The sequence below is a fragment of the Nelumbo lutea genome, chromosome 2 (assembly GCF_056320005.1).
Source record: "Nelumbo lutea isolate HS-2025 chromosome 2, American lotus-T2T, whole genome shotgun sequence".
NCBI lineage: Eukaryota > Viridiplantae > Streptophyta > Magnoliopsida > Proteales > Nelumbonaceae > Nelumbo > Nelumbo lutea.
In genome coordinates this window covers 28123378-28146540 of record NC_142685.1, presented here as the reverse complement: position 1 = coordinate 28146540, position 23163 = coordinate 28123378, and the positions used below count along the sequence as shown (strand labels likewise).

The following is a 23163-nucleotide window of genomic DNA, read 5'->3' as shown; positions in this document are numbered from 1 at the left end:
CGACCATCTATAAGAAAGTAGGGCTACCGAACCATGGGTTTTTTTTTTTGTAACTGAACCGATACTATCGGTTTTTGGAAAACCAGTAACTAAAACTGAACTGAAACCAATTGATTAACCGATTGATCGGTTCGGTTAACCATTGGTTCAGTTTGTCGGTTTTTCGGTTTTTTAATTTTTACAATATATATTATAAATATATAATAAAAATTATAAAATATATAATATTATATTTTAAATAATAAATAATATATAATATACATAAATATATATATATAATATATAGAAATATATGTATACCGGTCGGTTTGGTTAACTGATATTTTGGTTCGGTTTCAGTCGGTTCGTTTTTTTTTTTTGTGCTCACCCTTATAAAAAGACTTGAAATTAGTCTAAAAATATCACAAGACAACTAATTATCATTCTTTGTAGATTTCTTAGGTTCAGTCCATTCAGAATGCCAACTTCGTAAGACCATAATGGTTCTCGCCAAAAACTATGATTTGGAATCAAAATCTGACCAAAACGTTACTAGAGGGCTGGTTTCTGGCAACCTAAATTTGGACAATGTCCCATCTGTTACAATCTGAAATTTAACATAATTCGTAATCTACAAATCCAAATGCTATAGGATTGGATTTTTTGAGATCCTAATGGCATGGGGTTCTAATTAGAATCATTTTCCTTGCCAGAAAGTAGCCAAAAAAATACATGTGACAAAAACCCTAATCCTTGATTTAAATATAATCCTCAAATGCATAAGAAGAAAAACTAAAAGATTTAACGAAGAAAATAAATTACCTAGATGGATTTTAGTAGAAATCCCAATCTAAATTAACCTCTAAGTCCCCTTAGTGCTTGATCTCCTCCTTCTAATAGAAAAGAGAAAAGGGGCTCTTAGGTTTCAAAGAAAAGGAAAAGAAAGACTACTACATTCAAGACTAAATATTTAGGTTTAGTCTTGATGTTTTCTTTTATTTTTTGCTATAAGGTCTCTCTAGGGTGGGAAGATAACCACCCAAACCCTAATTAATTAAATAAATTATTTTTTCGATATATTACAATTGGTCTCATACATCCATTTTTTATTTGAAGTGTCATTCGTATATGATGTGACAACGCATATTTCTAATCGATTTGTATTGGTTGGCTTAAAAAAGGTATCAAGTAAAAATAACAAAGGTACCAAATATAACCTTTGTTTGTAGCCCACTATGATGGTAAGTTTAAGCTGTTTTTTAATTTGATATAGGGTATCACATTTATGTTTGTTTTAAGAATGAAATCCACACCATGTCTTATTGAACTAAAAGCCTTTATGATTAGTTTTTTATCTAGAAAATTCGATCAACTTTGCATCTACATCAATACATATGGCTTTTGCATCCTCTTACTAAGCACAACCTAGATTCTATTTGTTTTATAATGCAAAGTATTTAAACTGGGTGCTGTTAAAGAAAAAAAAAAACTTAAACTTTAGGGTTAATTGGTTCCTTAAGATGGTACGAAAGCTTATTTGACCAAGTGGTCTAATGTTTAATCCTCATCACCCTTGATATAATTAATTAAGTTTCAACAAAAGGTATAGGAGGTCTTGTCCACAGTTCAAGCCTACAGTTTTATGTTTGCCTTTTCCGTTATTAATCAACTGCCCTATTAAGGGCATATTAGACATTGCACATTCTTTTGTTTAATGAGTATATAAGCTATCGTGTGGGGGCAACCAAATTGACTTTTTGGTTTCTCCCATCTCTTATTCTCATTCTTCTATCCTCTTATCTCCAATAAACCATTTTTTCTTCCCTTTTATTTTTATTGCAAATCAGAATATTTATTTTGAATATTCTACGTGGTACTACTAGAGCACTTTCTAAGGATTCTTGGGTTTCCACTATGCATCCCTAGATGGACCAACTAAATGGAGAGTTAAAGAGTTGATCAAAAACTTCAAAAGGGTCCAGTTCATGGATTTTTTGGTAGATCTAGAACTGTCTCTAATCTTGGGTTTATCATTGAAATTAGGAATAACTAGAGAAAAGGGAATAATCATAATTACAATATGACTCTTTGTTTTTGACATAGGGAGAGGCACTCAGGTTTTGTTGCACTCCTTAGTGTTTTTTCAAAGGAGCTGGTTCAATTTTTGTTTATTTTTTTAGGCCTCTATAGGGAGCGACAACTTCTTCTCTCAGTTCTACTTAGGGTTTAAAATATTTATACAGGCCAATACGCCAAACTGCGTATTGGTGTGTATCATTGCTCACCCTTATTTTTTTTTGTTTTTTTTTTTTTTGAAACTTGTTTAGGGGGTTGGTTTAAGACATGTCTACCCCCCTGAAATAGGTGAACCTCTAACCACTTAGTGTAGGGGCCCCGTTGCTATATGTATCGGTCGATATGCCCCGATACATAACAAAGTTTTAATCCTTGGTTTTGTTGGTTTCTAAAAAGACATTAATCTCTCCAAGTGAAGGTTTTTTGTTGCCATGAGTTTTGTTGAGGTTTTCAATGGGGGTTGATCTATTTTTAGAGTTTTTTTCTCGCCTACTTTTGAAGTTTTAAATTGTTATAGGAACCATGGAAGGTAGTGGAGTAGAACATAAATCTACTAGTGAAATTGGACTATGTGTAGGTAGTGGTAATGATCCTTTGGGGCAAGTACCATTATTATAGTTAAGTTAGATGGTACAAATTATTTGGAGTGGTTATGATCAGCCAAAATAACAATTGGTGCTTATGAAAAATTGGGGTATGTAACTAGTGAAGATAATAAACTTGAGACCAACTCTTCCCAATGAGTGTAGGAGAAATATATGGTGATAACTTAGCTATGTAATATTATATTACCCCATATAAGCAAGAGTTTTTTATGGGTTAACACAACTAAGGAAATTTGAAATGGAGTTGGGGAAACCTACTTACATAGTGAAAGTGTTGATAATGCTTTCTAGTTGAGAAATAAATTGATTGGTACAAGACATGGAGATACACCTATTGTAGTTTATTTTTTTTATCTCTTAAAACCTTATGGTAGGAGATAAACCATTTAATATTATGGTTTGGGAGAATAATAAAGATGTAATTACTTAATAGAAGTTAATAGAAAACAATTGGGTGTTTGAATTTTTGTCAAGACTCAATGTTGAATATGACATTGCATGACAATATGTTTTTTCCCGTGACATTGTAACTCTTTCTCAAGTATATGCTTTTATGTTTGGAGAAGAGAGTAAAAGGAATGTTATGATAAAGGAATCTAAGCATTCAGTAGTTGGCTATGGTTAGCAAAGTAAAACCTAAGCTTGGTGGGGATAATGGTGGTAGTAAAAGTATAAAGGATGACAAGAAGGATTTTATCTATGATTATTGTACGAAGCTTAAACATACTATAGACACTTGTTAAAAGTTTCATCCACGTCTTATACCGATTCATCTTAGAAATAATAAGGGAATGCTAATATTGTAGTGATAGATGACTTGTCTGGACCTCTTACACCAACTTTCTTAGCTAGTTGTAGTAGCCATAACTAGGGCCGAGTTGGAGCGATATGGCAAATATTTGAGTTAGAGATATACAACTAGTTATAATTCTTTATTGGGTGGACAACAAGGTACAAGTAGCTCCAGAGCTAGTCATATCATTTCTTTTGCTCATATAAGAACTTCATATGCCACTATAAATTATGTCTCTACTATGGGTGATCATGGGCTGAGTCGAGTTGAGTTTAGCATTAATGACAAGTTTGCTTTAACCTAAGCATGGGCCCAACCCGCACCCTAAGCCTTGTTTGCAAGCCCAAGCCTAGCACTATACAGGCTGAGCTTACATGATTTTCGGGCCTATGACATCCAATAATAAAATTTTTAAAATTTTATTTTAAATAAAATATAATATATGCCAAAAAATATGGCACAAGACTTAGCTAAGCTTTTGGCCTACACACACAAAAAAAAAATGACATGGCCTCATTTAATTTTATAGATGAAGGCAAGGCCTCCATTCTCATTCTTGAGCAATGTAGGATTTGGAACAACACTAAATACTAAGTGCTACAATTGATGAGTGCTTTTTCATGCCGCACATTGCTTATGCTCCGAAAATGAAGGCCTTGCCTTTATCTATATAAGAGGGCCATTGGCCATATCATGGAGAGCCTACATGTATGTAGGTTTGATCACACACCTCCTAAATGGAGGTAGAGGCATGAGATCATCTCAACCGCAAGTCAATGATGCGTGTCCTCTTGTTTGAGGGTTTTTCCTACTAGGAGAGCTCATGCATGCAATATAACTAATGGGGGGTAGGGCTGAAAACGGATTGAATTGAATCTGGATATAGGTATATAAATTAATTTCGATAAGATATACCATATGTGATTCATTTCCATATCCAACAAATCAATGAAATACTAGTTCACTCGAATTTGCCAAAAGAATCATAGAACTAGATTTGATTGGAATATGTTCAATTAGATAAAGGTTATAAAATTTGAGAAAAAAGGCAAAATAAAAGAAGAGAAATTATTCATTCAAATTGAAACAAACATGCATTATTAAAGTATACAAGCAAACAAGAACAACAACAAAAGAGAGGGTAAAAATAAATAGCTAAAAGTAAAAACATTCCAATCCACAAAAATATAATAAAAAATGCTAGTAAAAGGGTATACTGCATTTTTAACCAAAGTTATCCTGTACATTGTCTATCAAATTTACCATTTTACACATAAAACATAATAAAAAAAGTTACAAGAAAACTAGTAAACCTTTATATAGTATTAACTCAATGTTCAGTTTGAAACAACAAGAACCAGTTCTTATCTAATTATATATTAAGAAAAAATACAAAAACTAGAACTGATATGATAGGTAGGCTCAATTAGTTCAGTTCTGTCGAGTAGAATTGACCTATTGACAAATGACAACACTACACTTGTGTCACTGAGTAGGATGATCATTTTGAAACTTTTGGACTTAAAGCTTTGGTTTCGTTTTGAGAAAATTTGAAGACTGAGCTCGGGCCAAACACATCAACTCAGACAAGGTCACAATAAATTTATAGGGATTTTTGGACTGCAATTCTCCTCAGAAATTGAATTTGCAGCCCCCTCCTAATCTATTAGTAACCCTCCTATAAATCACATATTGCCCGTGAATTTGGTATCAATCAATGGGCAGGATTCAGTCCACCCCTAATCTAGTAGTAGTTTCATTTAGGAGAGTGGATTGAATGGTAAAAACCCCAAATTTATATATTATTATAAATATAAATATTATATAATGACATATATACATAAATTATAACACGTAAGATATTATATATAGGGAGAATAACGGTTCAGCCCAGGGTCAGAATTTTTAGGCCCAAACTACAGTTGGGGAGGGTGTTAGTTTGGAATTGATGTCAATTTACGGGCGAGCATTGATGTATAGAATGGGAGCTTTTGACATTTTGAATTTTTATAGCTTTGCAGTGGAACTCAGAAATTTGCATTGGGCATGTTCGTACTTTTCTGTTATATATATTAAATATAGAAAAATCTATGATGCATCGTAGATACCAGAATGGCTTTGACCAATCAAAAGCCCGTACCACTTGTATGATGTATGCTGATTGATTATAAGTTTTTTCGGAAAAGTACGAACAAGTCCAATGCAGATTTCTGATTTCCACCGCAGACCAATAAATATTCAAAATGTCAACAATCCCTATTCTATACATCAATGCCTGGCCCATGAATTGGCATCAACTCTGAGCGGACACCCACCCCAACTATACTTTAGGCCTTAAAAATTCTGACCCTGGGCTGAACCGTCTTTCTCCCAAAGTTTTTTCTAGTAGAATGGCCGATTCTATTTCTGATTCCACTCCGACTGCAAACCAAACGGACCCATAATATATTTAAACAATAGGCCCCGAAGCCCGGCCCGGCACGGCCCATGATCAATTGATCAGACCATTCAGCCGAAGGCGGTTTGGGCTTTGGAGAGCCGCAATGCTGAGCGGTGCGACCGCCATACACAGAAACCGCTATCGAAGCGTGTATAAACCATAAAGCCCGACCCAGATCAATATCCATAATCATTTTTTCTGTCCCTGGTTCCGTGCCCGGGAAAAGGAAAAAAAAACCCTCATTTCTCTGTACAGTCTCTTGCAGACTACAGACTTTATCAGGGGATGAGATCCGGCTTCCCCCGTCACTGACCAGAACCACTGAAAACCCTAACCGCCATTCGAACTCTTTAGAATATCTGCACAAGAAGCTGCCGCAGAAGAAGAATCTTACGGATTGCGGGGTGCTGTTTTAGGTCTGAAGAAGTGCAACGCACATAGTTGCTGAAAGGTCACGGAGGACAGTTATCGGAGCACTGCTTCTCGCTTGTATTAGGGTTTGCATAGTACAGAAGAGATGTGGAATAACGGAGGAGCGAGCAGCTCGTCTGCACAGATGGTACCTCCCGGGACCGGTGGTTCTTCCATTCCTCCTCCCCCGCCGATGCAACCGTCTTACAGCATTCCGCTTTCTGCCGCGGAGGCAGAGGCGCGTCTTGAAGAGAAGGCGCGCAAGTGGATGCAGTTGAATTCGAAGCGTTATGGCGACAAGAGGAAGTTTGGATTTGTGGAGACGCAAAAGGAGGACATGCCCCCTGAGCATGTCAGGAAGATCATAAGGTGAGTTATCTACTTATCTTTGGGCTCGGTTAAAGAAAATGCTTTGTAATTTTTTTGTCTTTCTTATTCATCGTCGTGGTTTGATTTACCATGGAGATGCGAGGGGTGAAAAACTTCCTCCGTTTTTTTGGTTAAACAAATATGAAAAACATTCTGTTTAGTAAGTAAATAAATAGAAAGGCACTCGAATGAAGTGGTTTATGAGAATTCTTTTGAATTCCGCAGACATTGATACCAAATAAATTCATACTGGAGATCTTACCTGGATGGTGGGAGCATCCTCACCTGATCCATAGCGGTTGCATTAAGCAGTTATACTTCTTGAAAGTTCAAACAAGTAGCATGTTGTTGACGCTATGGCGCCACCCTAAATCCCTACTCCCTAGTTAGTGAAAGTAATTCTATCCTGAAAATCCATTTTATGTCATTATTCTGAAATCCCATAGAAGTTAAGAATGTAAAAGTCATCAGCAAACTGAGCTGAGCATTTCCCTGAATGAGGTATTGATTTTAGGACACTGGCAATGACATTTTTTTAACAATTCATGACAACTTTTCGTACATGTACGGAATTTTGCTTATTTTCGGAAATTCTGATACTGCTGCACAGTGACTAAGGATTCATTTTAAGCACTGTGATCATTCTCATCTGGGGAATAATCGTATTAGCCAAGTTGAAATAGATCACAAGGAAAAGAACACAAGAAATAAAGAACCATTGATAAAAAAGAAATAGAGAACCATCTTAAAAAACTAATAAAACGATGATCCCTGCTATGTGTACAAGTTATTTATTCTTTTTCCTTTTTTTTTTGTAGCCATGACTCTCAATTTCTGAATTATTTGCATTTTTGGCTGTATCATGTTCCATGTACAAAGTTTTAACACTTCACAGTATTCATTCCAGTTCAAAATTTTCAGCAGTCAATATGTCAGACACCTCATGTCCATACAGAATGATGGTGTTGTTGTCCCTGTTACACAGATTAGGGTGTATCCTCATTCAGTGTAGCCTTTTTCTATTAGTAACTATGTTTCCAACATATCACCTTGGTAGTAGTTGTTTATACATGAACAAATGTGTAATTTGGTATGATTACTATGGTTGGTTACTTCAAATATCACAGGTTTATTATTTTGGTATTTGATTTGCAGAGACCATGGAGACATGTCCTCAAAGAAATATCGTCATGACAAACGCGTCTATCTTGGAGCTCTTAAATTTGTTCCACATGCAGTGTACAAGCTTCTTGAAAACATGCCTATGCCTTGGGAGCAGGTATTTATTTGATGCCTCTCTGAATATTCTGTTGTTTTATTTGACTGGATTTTATTGCTTTTGTTCATTTAAGTTATGTAATGATATTTTTTGTGTTTATAGGTTCGTGATGTGAAGGTTTTATATCACATAACAGGAGCAATTACATTTGTCAATGAAATACCTTGGGTTGTTGAGCCTATATATTTAGCTCAGGTATATTAATCTTTCTCATCCTCTCAAAATTTTCTCATTCCTTGGAAGTTTAGTTGGTAGAAGAGATCAAAGGCATAAAAGGACAGCCTTTAATATCTTATTTAACTGATGCAGCAACATCATGTGATCTTGTTATGTAAGTGCCACAATTAGCAAATTGGTCTACAAGAATGTTATTTGTTTGCAAGTACATATGTGATTTTTTCCCTCTTCATTGTTTATGGTGTATCTGTTACTATTTTGTTATTTGATTTACACTTAAACAAACTTTACAGTGGGGAACAATGTGGATCATGATGCGAAGGGAGAAAAGGGATCGTCGGCACTTCAAGAGAATGCGATTTCCACCATTTGATGATGAGGAACCTCCATTGGATTATGCAGACAATCTATTAGATGTGGACCCCTTGGAGCCAATACAACTGGAGTTGGATGAAGAGGAAGATTCTGCTGTATATACTTGGTTCTATGATCATAAACCTCTAGTAAAAACAAAGCTTATCAATGGTCCTAGCTATAGGAGATGGAATCTTTCTCTTCCAATCATGGCAACTCTTCATCGACTTGCTGGGCAGCTACTTTCTGATTTGATTGACCGAAACTATTTTTACTTGTTTGATATGGAGTCATTCTTCACTGCCAAAGCTTTGAACATGTGCATACCTGGTATGCTTCTTTCTTTCCTTGGTGATGGTGTCTTTGTGTCATCATTTAGCTTTAGGGATGTGATTCTTCTTCACAACAAGGCCATTGGCTCTGAGTAATTATTGATTTTAACATCTTACAGGCTTTGAGATCATGAATTGGGTCTTGAATGTTGTGTTTTAAGAAAGTATTTTTTCTAAGTTGAAATGTAAAACAAATAATCATATCTCCATCCGTCTGGAGTGTTGGATTATTTGGGAGTACTATGAGCTAAAACATCTATGTTGTTAATATTGATTAATGAAATATGCGTTTACATTTAAGAATAGGAGCTCTAGCATCAATACTTAATATATTCAGAAGAATATGGTTAACATGGATGTACGTATCAGGTGGGTTGCAAATATAATATTACCAATTACTTGTAGATATGGAATATGTTCAATGGGTGGAAGCTGACAACCCTATGAGTCCCAACTTGGAGTTCAATTCTATGTGTAGTGACTTGGGTACTTCCATTTTGTATTATTGCATATCACATAGTTGATGGTCAAAATTACCCTTGTGTATCAAATTTTGTGATAAAGAAAGTTTTCTTGGCCTTTTCACTGGGATATGCCTGGTATATTAGAATTGAATGTAACAGAATTTTCGAGAATTAAACCTTATAGGAAGATAAAAGAAAAAAATTGAACCAGAGGTGCTGAGAATGGTGGTGGGAAGAATTGGATCTTGGACCCACATAAACAAACATTTAAAGAGTGATGTATGGGATTTCCTTGTAGGGTGCAGATTCTTTAGAGACTAAAGGGATCTATTCACTTGTTTTTGTTGAGGTGCTATTTTGAGTTTTGGGGGAGCAAAACATCTCTTCACTATGTTATAGGGTTGTCCCGCTGGTTGTTCTGTTGTTGTACTCTGCTGCCTTTCCAATAAATAGGTCTTACTTTGCCTTCAAAAAAATTAACACCTACCCAATTCCATAATACTGGATTTTATGGTCAACATATTAGATTGGAAATTTGGGGTTTCATGGTACTATCCATCATATGGACCTTTTTCTTAGTATTGTCTGCATATATTTTCACAGTGAAAAATGTGGGTTTGGACTTAGATGTGATCTTCTATTGGCATATATTTTCCTAGGTGGTGTTGTTGAATGGTGTTCAACCCTGTTCCAACCTTGTGGGTCTGTTACATATTGGTTTATTGGTCTTTAGTTTGTGGATAATGGATTGCACATCTAGGTGTTATGACTGTTAAATTCGATACTTGTGCTCTAATATGTGCTCCTCTGTCTTGTATGCAATTTAAGCCTTTCCTTCATTGTTTGTTACAGGTGGCCCCAAGTTTGAGCCCTTGTACCGTGACATGGAGAAAGGGGATGAGGACTGGAATGAATTCAATGACATCAATAAACTCATTATCCGTTCACCTCTTAGAACTGAGTACAGAATTGCATTTCCTCATCTTTATAACAACAGACCCAGGAAAGTAAAGCTTGGTATATATCATACTCCCATGGTAATGTATATAAAAACCGAGGATCCTGATTTACCTGCATTCTATTATGATCCCTTAATACATCCTATATCCTCCACTAACAAAGACCGGCGTGAGAAGAAAGTTTATGAAGAAGAAGACGATGATGAATTTTTCCTGCCAGAAGCTGTGGAACCTTTATTGCAGAATACTCAACTTTATACTGACACCACAGCTGCTGGTATTTCATTGTTGTTCGCTCCTCGCCCCTTTAACATGAGATCTGGTTGCATGCGAAGGGCTGAAGACATACCCCTCGTGTCAGAGTGGTACAAGGAGCACTGGTACTCTTTCCTCAACTTCTCTTCTTCTTGCTTCCGTTCTTCTCTGACACATGCTTCTGATTCTCTAATATCTTGTTGTCGTTCACTTACAGCCCTCCATCATATCCAGTTAAAGTTCGTGTCAGCTACCAGAAACTGTTGAAGTGTTTTGTGTTGAATGAGCTGCATCACAGACCACCCAAGGCTCAGAAAAAGAAACACTTGTTCCGGTCCCTTCAAGCTACTAAGTTTTTCCAAACCACAGAGTTGGACTGGGCTGAAGCTGGTCTCCAAGTTTGTAAGCAAGGGTACAACATGCTGAATTTGTTGATACATAGAAAGAATCTGAATTACCTTCACCTTGATTATAACTTCAATCTGAAGCCTGTGAAGACTCTCACTACAAAGGAGCGGAAGAAGTCACGCTTTGGTAATGCTTTTCATCTATGCCGTGAAATCCTGCGTTTGACAAAGCTAGTAGTGGATGCCAACATCCAGTTCCGCTTGGGAAATGTGGATGCATTCCAATTGGCAGATGGCTTGCAGTACACATTTTCACATGTTGGGCAGTTGACTGGTATGTACCGTTACAAATACAGACTCATGAGACAGATCAGAATGTGTAAAGACTTGAAGCACTTGATTTATTACCGCTTCAATACTGGTCCTGTGGGAAAGGGGCCTGGCTGTGGTTTCTGGGCTCCAATGTGGAGGGTGTGGTTGTTTTTCCTTCGAGGTATTGTGCCTTTGTTGGAAAGGTGGCTGGGAAATTTACTTGCAAGACAGTTTGAAGGGCGCCATTCAAAAGGAGTTGCAAAGACTGTCACTAAGCAGCGTGTTGAGAGTCATTTTGACTTGGAACTTCGGGCTGCTGTTATGCATGATGTACTTGATGCAATGCCAGGTGAGAACCTTTAATAGTCTATGTTCATGGTACATGCCCACAGTTGTCCACTTTCTTTTTAATCTTGTAATTGTCATGATATACTTCCATACAGCTTCTTAGCTTTTGGAATTTTCATTACAGAGGGCATTAAGCAGAACAAGGCTAGGACTATCTTGCAGCATCTCAGTGAAGCATGGCGTTGTTGGAAAGCAAATATCCCTTGGAAGGTATTGTATATTTTTTTTGAGGATGATCAATTTCTACCCCATTTTGTATTTTGGTTTAGTTAAATCTCATGTTGAAATATTTCAGGTGCCTGGCCTGCCAGTTCCCATTGAGAACATGATACTTCGTTATGTCAAGTCAAAGGCAGATTGGTGGACAAATGTTGCTCATTATAATCGTGAACGTATAAGAAGGGGTGCAACAGTTGACAAGACTGTTTGTCGAAAGAATCTAGGAAGATTGACTCGCTTGTGGTTGAAGGCAGAGCAGGTATCTATTTCTTCTACTGTCATTTTCCATTTATTTTTTATTTTAGTGGTCATTGCATTTCAGATGAAGCATCATTCCCAAGGATTTAACAGGGTGACCCTTTCTCTTCCCGTTTCTCACTTGACTTGCTTTTCAATATGGCATTTCCTTACATTTCTTGTCTTTGTTAGGAACGACAACACAATTATTTGAAAGACGGTCCATATGTTACACCAGAAGAGGCAGTAGCTATATATACAACCACTGTGCATTGGTTGGAGTCACGAAAATTCTCTCCAATTCCATTCCCTCCATTGTCATACAAACATGATACCAAACTTCTTATCCTTGCACTTGAGAGGCTTAAGGAATCTTACAGTGTAGCGGTGAGATTGAATCAACTTCAAAGGGAAGAGTTAGGACTAATTGAACAAGCATATGACAATCCACATGAAGCACTATCACGAATAAAACGTCACCTGCTTACACAGAGAGCCTTCAAAGAAGTAAGTGTTTTATTTATTTATTTATTTATTTATTTTAACATTAAGAATGACATTGCAGGATTTCAACTTCCTATTGCTTGTTGGTATTAACGTGACCCATTATTGTATGACAGGTTGGGATTGAGTTTATGGATTTGTATAGTTATCTGATTCCCGTATATGAAATTGAACCTCTTGAGAAGATAACAGATGCATACCTTGACCAGTACCTGTGGTATGAAGGGGACAAGCGTCATCTCTTCCCCAACTGGATTAAGCCTGCTGATTCAGAACCACCACCGCTTTTAGTCTATAAATGGTGTCAAGGTATAAACAATCTGCAAGGTATATGGGATACAAGTGAAGGACAATGTGTTGTGATGCTTCAAACAAAGTTTGAGAAGTTCTTTGAGAAGATTGATCTGACAATGCTAAACAGGTAATTGATCCCTCTTCTTGGATAATATTCATTCAAGTGATGAATCACTTGTGCTATACAGTTAAGTGATGGGTAATGCCTTGTTAATGTTGATTTTGTGGCTCTTACTTTTTGCAGGCTTCTCCGTTTGGTTCTTGATCACAACATTGCTGATTATGTCACTGCAAAAAACAATGTTGTGTTATCTTACAAGGATATGAGTCATACCAATTCATATGGGCTAATACGAGGTCTCCAGTTTGCTTCATTTGTTGTGCAGTACTATGGCCTTGTGTTGGATCTCTTGCTTCTTGGTTTGACTCGAGCTAGTGAAATTGCGGGACCTCCTCAGATGCCCAATGAGTTCATTACATATTGGGACACCAAAGTTGAAACTCGACATCCCATTCGATTGTATTCACGGTACATTGATAGGGTACATATATTATTCCGGTTCACTCATGAAGAGGCACGGGACCTTATTCAGCGGTATCTTACGGAACATCCTGACCCCAACAACGAGAACATGGTTGGGTATAACAATAAGAAATGTTGGCCAAGAGATGCAAGAATGAGGCTTATGAAGCATGATGGTAAAACTCTCTTTTCTGCATTATATTATGAGACTCCATTGGGTCCCTTGCATGGAATTGAATTTATGATGCTTTTTATTATTTTTTTGAGAAAATAGAAGTATATTCTGAAAGTTTACAAATCAGGTATCTTCCTGAAAGTTAACATGGAGTTCTATGGCTATGTTCTTGCACAGTAAATCTTGGCAGAAGTGTTTTCTGGGACATGAAGAATCGGTTACCTCGGAGTATCACAACGCTGGAGTGGGAGAACAGTTTTGTTTCAGTTTACAGCAAGGACAATCCAAACTTGCTTTTCAGCATGTAAGTAATATCAATACATAATGAAACTGCGTCCCTGTTAAACTAATATTATTCTTGTCTTGATCAAAACCTTTGTTCTGGGTGTTGGCCTGACCTTCAACTTTGACCTGATTTAACTTGGGATTCTTATCCTAATGATTGCTGAATCCAAAATACCACTTCATAGTTTCAATTGTGGACTTGCAAGTGGTTGTTTCGTCTTAGTTTTCCAGTTTCATCTTTTTCAAGAGTGAATGAATAAACTGTTGTTGGGGATATTCTGAATATCTTCTCCATGTGATATTATATCGAAACTTATTCTTTTTCTGTTATCACTTTTCAGTAATTCGATTTGTACAGTCCCTCATTGTAAAATAAGTAAATGTGGGTGGTGTTTTATCCCCCTTTATTGATACATTACCTTTCCTTTTCCTTGAAAAGAGTAAAAGAAAAAGGGGTAACTGCACTAAAAAGATCTTTCGCTGACCCACCATAAAGATCTTTCTTTGTTTTAGTTTAGTATCCTAATATCCGGTTCCTCTTTTAGATAATCCATTTGTGAGTTTCAAATCTGCTCTCAGCTGTTTTATTATTTTAAAAATGAATCTACTATTGTCATTTAGGTGTGGGTTTGAAGTTCGGATTTTGCCAAAGATAAGAATGAGTCAAGAGGCATTCAGCAACACAAGAGATGGTGTTTGGAACTTGCAGAATGAGCAGACCAAAGAGCGAACTGCAGTAGCTTTCTTACGAGTAGATGATGAACATATGAAGGTTTTTGAGAATCGTGTGAGGCAGATACTTATGTCATCAGGTTCCACAACATTCACAAAGATTGTCAACAAATGGAATACAGCTCTTATAGGTAATACCCCGTCCCATCAAAAAAATTACCGAAAGGGGAAAATAATTTGCTTTTTATTGTTAATGTTTTATTGAGATTTTATATAAATGTACCTCTGTCTGATAATTACACTAGAATGATTTTTCTTTTCCTTATGACAGGTCTCATGACATATTTCCGTGAGGCTACAGTACATACCCAGGAGTTGTTAGATTTGCTTGTTAAATGTGAAAATAAAATTCAAACCCGTATCAAGATTGGATTAAATTCAAAAATGCCTAGCAGGTAACATTTTGGTTACACCACAACCAGTAAGTTCAAATGAAGTAAATTAATGAAATATTATAATTCTGGGTCAATTTTCCCTCTCAGGTTCCCACCTGTCATATTCTACACACCTAAGGAAATTGGAGGGCTTGGCATGCTGTCAATGGGTCACATATTAATTCCACAAAGTGATCTACGATATAGTCAACAAACAGATGTTGGTGTGACCCATTTCCGGAGTGGTATGAGTCATGAAGAGGACCAGCTCATTCCTAATCTTTATCGCTACATACAGGTTTAATTCCACTTCTCTTTCCAGTGTGTTTTTTGTATTTCCGCTGAATGTAGTATTATTGTTATTTTTTTATTTGATAAGTTATTATTGTTATTTTTTTATTTGATAAGTTATTATTGTTATTATCTTCTTATTTGTCTCTCAACAGCCATGGGAGAGTGAATTTATAGATTCACAACGTGTTTGGGCTGAGTATGCATTGAAGAGGCAGGAAGCACAGTCACAAAATAGGCGCTTAACACTTGAAGATTTGGAGGTGCGCATTTGGTTGTTCAATTTTGTTTACTGTTGGCAAAAATCTTTTCTTAAAATAAATATATTCTTCGTGCTGTTGGTGGTGCTTTATAACTTCAGGGAGTGGTTGTTGTTAGGACATGTAGTGCAGCCAGTGTTGTGAAAAACATAATCTATATCCGTAAATTGCAGAGCAGATTAAATTGAATACATTTGTATTTCTTAAAAAAAATTGTAATATAGTTCTTTCTTTTAGAAATTTGTCATATACATATTCAGTGTATGCATATATTATTGACTTGAGAAAATAGAAAAAAGATCTTACCTATTAATACCTATCATATTATTGACTTTAGCAATAAATATCTATCATATAAGTTATTATTAGAACAAAGTTTGCCACTTGTAGCCATAACAGAGAAGATGATATAATCAAGTTCAATTTTGAAGTTGATTAACCACATATGATGTTTTCTCAAATCATATTTCGGTAGAAACAAAATAATAAGTCTTCAAATAGGTTTTGAGTATCCAAGCAAGTTTTTATTCATGTAAATGCTACAAACAAAGCAATTTGCTTTGAAAATTGAAACCGGTAATCACATGAATCACTGAAGTCATAATATTCACAAATCAAATTACAATATCCAAGTAATGACCACAGAGAGAGATTTTCAAAACTTTGGGTCCATAGCAGTTTTAAATTACATGTAAAAAATCATAAGATTTTGGAACGTATAATTACAGCCGTAAATGATTTATGGAATGCAATGATACAGATGTAGAGTTGACATCTTTAGGCAGATTCTATTGATAATTGTAATTGTTATGTGCTTACTGAATTTATTCTAATTATTGGCTCAACATCTTTTTTGATCCCTGTTATTGTTAGATACCTAACATTTCTTTCATTAATTGTCTAAGATTCTCTTAATTATTTCCACAGGATTCTTGGGATAGGGGTATACCACGGATCAATACTTTGTTTCAGAAGGACCGGCATACCTTGGCATATGATAAAGGATGGAGGGTTCGTACAGATTTTAAGCAGTACCAGGTTTTAAAACAGAACCCTTTTTGGTGGACACACCAACGTCATGATGGCAAGTTGTGGAACTTGAATAACTATCGAACTGATGTCATCCAAGCCCTTGGAGGAGTTGAGGGAATTCTTGAGCATACATTATTTAAGGGAACCTAGTAAGTTCTCTCTCTCTCTCTCTCAATTTTCTCTTTCTTTTTATTTAATTTTGAATTAATAAGTTATGCCAGTTTTCTTGCCAAGTGACACATATCTATGACCTTCAGCTCATAATAGGCCTCTTTAAGTTTATTTTTCAAAAAAGTTTAACCATTGAGCTATTTCAAATCCTTACGTTCAGAATGATTTGTAGCATGTATTGTATTACATCTTCCACAATTGGTTAAACCATTTGGAATATGGAGCTGGCCCTGGAATGGGGTTTTAAAGCCACTTGCTTCAGTGATTGGTCTCTTTTTTGACATTTTTGCTGGGAGGTCTTTTTAACAGAAGGGTACTACTGTTTAAGCCTTTTCTTTTCCTATTGGTAAGGTCACTGTTAAAATACAAAAGAATTTCCTTTTAATATTGTCATAAGTTGACTCAACATTTTTTATTTTCAGCTTTCCAACTTGGGAAGGTCTCTTTTGGGAGAAGGCATCTGGTTTCGAAGAATCTATGAAGTATAAGAAATTGACAAATGCACAAAGATCTGGGCTAAACCAAATTCCAAACCGTAGGTTTACACTTTGGTGGTCACCTACGATAAACCGTGCAAATGTGTATGTGGGATTTCAAGTTCAGTTGGATTTGACTGGAATATTCATGCATGGGAAGATCCCAACTCTGAAAATATCACTAATCCAAATATTTCGTGCTCATTTGTGGCAAAAGATCCATGAGAGTGTTGTTATGGACCTCTGTCAAGTCTTGGATCAAGAGTTGGATGCACTGGAAATTGAGACTGTGCAGAAAGAGACGATCCATCCAAGGAAGAGCTACAAGATGAACAGTTCTTGTGCTGATATTCTACTCTTTGCTGCCCATAGATGGCCGATGTCAAAACCAAGTTTAGTGGCAGAATCAAAGGATATCTTTGATCAGAAAGCAAGCAATAAATATTGGATAGATGTGCAACTACGTTGGGGAGACTATGACTCACATGACATTGAGCGTTATACACGTGCTAAATTTATGGATTATACAACTGACAATATGTCTATTTATCCATCTCCAACTGGTATTTTTTTTCCTTTACTACGTTTACCATACAAGCTTGTATTTCTATGTTGAATGACTTGGTTGGTTAATTGGTTAATTGAATTTATTTGTTTTGTTTTGCAGGTGTCATGATTGGTCTTGATCTGGCTTATAATTTGCATTCTGCTTTTGGTAACTGGTTTCCTGGATCCAAACCACTTCTTGCTCAAGCAATGAATAAGATTATGAAGGTATCTTAATTTCTAGCTTTCTTTGTTGGAGAACGTATCTGCTAATTGTGATAAGAATAGAATATAAAGAGAATGCCAAATTAATGGTTTATTTTGTGCATGAATTCTTAAAGAAATACTTTGTCACATAATCTGCTTATGTTTCCTACTCCTGGTGAGGAAACTCATTTTGGAATCTTTGAAAATTGCAATCCTATCCTAAATCATGAAGAATGTTGAACCAAATCAAATTGTAAATTGTGCTGTAAATTGCAAGATAGTTTCTGTTTTATATAAATTTGTTAACAAATTAAAAATGGATATGCTAAAAACTTAAAACATATATAGAGAAGTTATAGTTATCCCTCTTAAATCCATATTTACCATATATATACTTGATACAATAGAGTTTACCACTTGTACATTGGAAGCATAAGATTATATAATCAAGTTTAACTTGAAAGTCAACTAATCCACACAGTGGTGGTTAACCCATACAGGGTGGAAAATAAACTCAATAAGGTTTCCAAATGGGTCTTAAATAACCTAGAGAAACCATATTCTATTAAGGATTTTAAAACAAAAGCCTGTTGAAAGGAAAAAAATAATGAAGGAATGACAAAGTAAAGAACCAAATCTCAGTTGAATTGATTTGAATCACATGAATCTTATAAGTCGTAAGATTCACAAATCAAATTGTAGGATTCAAACGGTAATCATGTGATTTTTGCAGAAAAGGATCCAAGTATACAATTTAAATTGAAACCCTTGGGATTCACAATTTGAATTGTGAAGTGCATCTTAAATTGTAAAGTTTTGACTATTTTCTGGATGATTGATTTTTTTTTTGACAGAGGAATTCTTCCTCTTCCTTTTCTTTTTATGTAAGCAGTTGTTTTTACATGTGATATAAAGAAGTTATGTATTAGATTTGATTATCAAAAATAAGTTATGTATTAGAGTTAATTGGACCTTTTACAAAGGTGATATACCTGCTGGAGAAGGATATAGATATCTTCTTTGTGGCAGCAGTTACCCCTGTTTTATAAGTTCCAGTTGTAATAACTTTGCATCATGTGGTTAAGAAGTACCTGTTGGGTATTGCTGGATGATAAGGATGTGGGTGGGGTGCAATACTGGATGAACAGTCATTGCCAAGTTGTCATTTCTGATGGTATCTGGTGCAAATTTCAAAATTTGCCGAAATCATCTTCTACCTGCTTGTAAGAAAACATTTGCTTTCCCTGATGAAAACTTATTTTTTAGTGGTGCAATAAAAAAAGGTGAGATGATTGGGACTTCAGATCTATATCAAGCTTAGTATTGTTGTGTATTTGTTTTAACGTGTGTTCTTGCTTATAAGTACATGATACATCTTGAAATGTCTATATCTTATATAAACATATAATTCTAATGAACTTGTTGCCATATGAACATACTCAAACATCTATTTCTTAGGCCATCTGGGTCTTAAGGTTTGTTATATATAATTCTAATGGTTTTACATGCACTTTTGCAGTCAAATCCAGCTTTATATGTTCTGAGGGAGAGAATAAGGAAAGGTTTGCAGTTGTATTCATCTGAGCCTACAGAACCATATCTGTCATCTCAAAACTATGGGGAGATATTCAGCAATCAAATTATATGGTTTGTTGATGATACAAATGTGTACCGTGTTACAATTCACAAGACATTTGAAGGGAATCTGACAACAAAGCCTATCAATGGTGCCATCTTTATTTTCAATCCAAGAACAGGGCAGCTGTTTCTTAAGGTGCCCCCATTCCTTCTACCGTTCTTATGTACAAATTATATTCATTGCTCAGATATTCCAACAATGGGTGAGGCGGATATGTGAATGTTTTTAGATGATGAGTAGGAAAACTAGAAACATAGATTTAAAAAAAAAAACTAGAAACGATAGTATTAGAAATGAACTTATGCAAAGGAACATAAAAATAACTCCAATAGATGAATGTTTTTAGATGATGAGTAGGAAAACTAGAAACAATAGATTTATAAAAAAAAACTAGAAACGATAGGATTAGAAATGAACTTATGCAAAGGAACATAAAAATAACTCCAATGGGTGATAAAATGAGGGAAAACAGACTAAGATGGTTTGGGCATGTTCAGAGGTTAGAATAGCTAGGGGCAGGCCAAAAAGGACATTGGGTTGAAGTAGTGAGAAGCGATTTAAGGGTCCATAATTTAACAGTGGTTGTTACACTGAATAGAACGGAATGGTGGAGCAGGATTCATGTAACCAAAACCATATAGTTGGGACATGGTTTAGATGATGATGATGGTGATATATATATATATATATATATATATATATATATATATATATATATATATATATATATATTGTTTGGTTTGTTACCTATGGAACTGCTAACAAGGCAAGAGGTCAGTAGAAGAATGTTATTTTAGAGGGTTATATGTAGCTGAAACTCTCTGGTTTAAGTTGCTGGTGCTAGTTTAAATTAAAGTAGGGATGCTGTACACACTTTGTACTTCAATCCTTAATTAATAATGTTTACTATTCTGTTCAAATTATCTTATTAGCAACATGTTCGGTTGGTAGTAATATGGATTAAAGGACATGGTGAATTGGTGCAGGTCATCCACACAAGTGTATGGGCTGGACAAAAGCGTCTTGGTCAGTTGGCAAAGTGGAAAACAGCAGAAGAAGTTGCTGCTCTGGTTAGATCTTTGCCTGTTGAAGAGCAGCCAAAGCAAATCATTGTGACTCGTAAAGGAATGCTGGATCCTTTAGAGGTCCACTTGCTAGATTTCCCAAATATAGTTATCAAAGGGAGTGAACTGCAGCTGCCATTCCAAGCATGTCTGAAGATTGAGAAATTTGGTGATTTGATTCTGAAGGCCACAGAACCACAAATGGTTTTGTTTAACATTTATGATGATTGGCTGAAAAGTATCTCATCATATACTGCATTCTCTCGTCTCATCCTAATTTTGCGGGCATTACATGTAAACAATGAGAAGGCAAAAATGTTGCTAAAGCCTGACAAGACTATCGTCACTGAACCACACCACATCTGGCCTTCTCTGACAGATGATCAATGGATGAAGGTAACTTCCAAACCTGACAGACCTATAAGTTTGTGGGCTTCTACATGTTCGTGTCTGTGTGCATGTTTATTTGTCCCTTTGTGTTCCTTATATCTTTCTTCATGCAGGTGGAGGTTGCATTGAGAGATCTTATACTCTCTGACTATGCAAAAAAGAATAATGTTAACACTTCAGCTCTTACGCAATCTGAGATTCGTGATATAATACTGGGAGCTGAGATTACTCCACCTTCACAACAGAGGCAACAGATAGCAGAGATTGAGAAACAGGTAATATTTTATTTCGTTTGCTTGATTTGAATTGTTTATGGAATTTTGCTTATTTTTATTTTGCTAATTGGTTGCTACTGGAATCTCATGAACAGGCAAAAGAAGCAAGCCAGCTCACAGCTGTAACAACAAGGACAACAAATGTGCACGGTGATGAACTCATTGTCACCACCACAAGTCCATATGAGCAATCTGCTTTTGCTTCCAAAACTGATTGGCGTGTGAGAGCAATTTCAGCCACAAACCTTTATCTCCGAGTAAATCACATTTATGTGAATTCTGAGGACATCAAGGTACCAACTGGTCTTATTTTTTTCTTGCTATTATGGACTACCCAATGGAATACTTATGATGAGCACAACTTGTGATAACAGGAGACGGGTTACACATACATCATGCCCAAAAATATCTTAAAGAAGTTTATCTGCATAGCAGATCTGCGGACTCAAATTTCAGGATACATATATGGTATAAGCCCACCAGACAACCCTCAGGTTAAAGAAATCCGCTGCATTGTAATGCCACCACAATGGGGGACTCATCAGCAAGTCCACCTCCCATCTGCTCTTCCTGAACATGATTTCTTAAATGATCTGGAGCCATTGGGATGGATGCACACACAACCAAATGAGCTTCCACAACTGTCACCACAGGTATTGTTTTCAACATAGCATGCTTAATTGCTACCAATCAAAGACTATAACATTCTCTATTGCTTACCGTAGTGGTTATTACTTGGAATGTGGATATGGGATGTTTTCTTGGTCATGCTGCTCTAATTCCGTATTTACAAACTAAGGTCCTAATTGATCTGTCACCCTGGTGATTATTTTTATAGGATCTCACAACTCATGCCCGGGTTCTGGAGAACAATAAGCAGTGGGATGGGGAGAAGTGCATAATCCTCACTTGCAGTTTCACTCCGGGTTCTTGCTCGTTAACTGCATACAAGCTAACCCCAACGGGATATGAATGGGGGCGAGTCAACAAGGACACTGGAAGCAATCCCCATGGTTATTTACCAACTCACTATGAGAAGGTCCAGATGCTTCTTAGTGATCGTTTCTTTGGATTCTACATGGTAAGTCTTCTCAATTTCTAGCTGTTAAAATCCTGTTGTATCATATTATAATTTCTGTATCTTTTGGGATCATTTTCATATTTGCATTTGCACTTTTTAATTTTAAAGAGCAACTTATCTAACTCAGATAGTATCATGGGTGTTCCTCAGATACCGGATAATGGCCCGTGGAATTACAACTTCATGGGAGTGAAACATACATCCAGCATGAAGTATGGTATTAAGCTTGGAACTCCTAGAGAATATTATCATGAAGATCACAGGCCTACTCATTTTCTTGAGTTCAGCAATTTGGAAGAGGGTGAGACTGCCGAGGGTGACAGGGAGGATACATTTAATTAGACCAGAGGTGTAGTCATGTAAATAACTTGTCCCAACACCGACATTGAACCCTTGGGAAGGAAAGTTAGGTTGCTCCATCTCTTTTTTGCTGTAATAATAGATATTTTATATTTTGTGTCCCATGTTTGCTTGGCCCAAGCCCAAAGGCAGACATAGGCGAGTATACTCTCCCGACTTGTATATATATGTTCGGACAGGTTGCAGAAGTTACTTTATGATACGGAGCAGGTTCCGTGATCTCGTATGTGTCTTATCTTTTCTAGTTCTTGGGTCACAATCCGCTTTTAAATGCATCATATGATATGATGGGTTTCTGTTTCAGTTACTAATTAGAGCAAATGAATTAGTGATAACTAAATGGACTCCACAATATGCAAATGAGAGTTGCAGGAAAATCAGTTTGTGTAGTACGTAACAGCATCTAACGAAGGTCTCTTTCACAAAGAACTAGCGACTGGAACACATTCGCACAAGACTGCAATACGATTCGACTCTGGTGTAGTATTGACATGCATGATATGCAAAAATCGTGTATTGTGCGATTCA

At 36.1% G+C, this 23163-nt stretch overlaps 1 protein-coding gene across 1 annotated transcript; it reads left to right on the top strand.

The window, feature by feature from the left end:
- The first annotated feature begins 6074 nt into the window (after positions 1 to 6074).
- LOC148869449 (pre-mRNA-processing-splicing factor 8A) lies at positions 6075 to 22854 on the top strand. Its single transcript, XM_088970660.1, has 26 exons — positions 6075 to 6673; positions 7829 to 7952; positions 8055 to 8147; positions 8423 to 8813; positions 10132 to 10618; positions 10711 to 11501; positions 11625 to 11710; positions 11796 to 11978; positions 12149 to 12463; positions 12577 to 12881; positions 12999 to 13453; positions 13630 to 13756; positions 14359 to 14600; positions 14741 to 14864; positions 14952 to 15141; positions 15290 to 15397; positions 16322 to 16575; positions 17020 to 17636; positions 17741 to 17847; positions 19346 to 19600; positions 20452 to 20925; positions 21033 to 21194; positions 21290 to 21487; positions 21569 to 21847; positions 22033 to 22275; positions 22426 to 22854. Exons 1-26 carry the CDS (start codon positions 6411 to 6413, stop codon positions 22615 to 22617), a joined length of 7065 nt encoding a protein of 2354 aa, XP_088826786.1. The 5' UTR covers positions 6075 to 6410; the 3' UTR covers positions 22618 to 22854.
- The last annotated feature ends 309 nt before the right edge of the window (positions 22855 to 23163 follow it).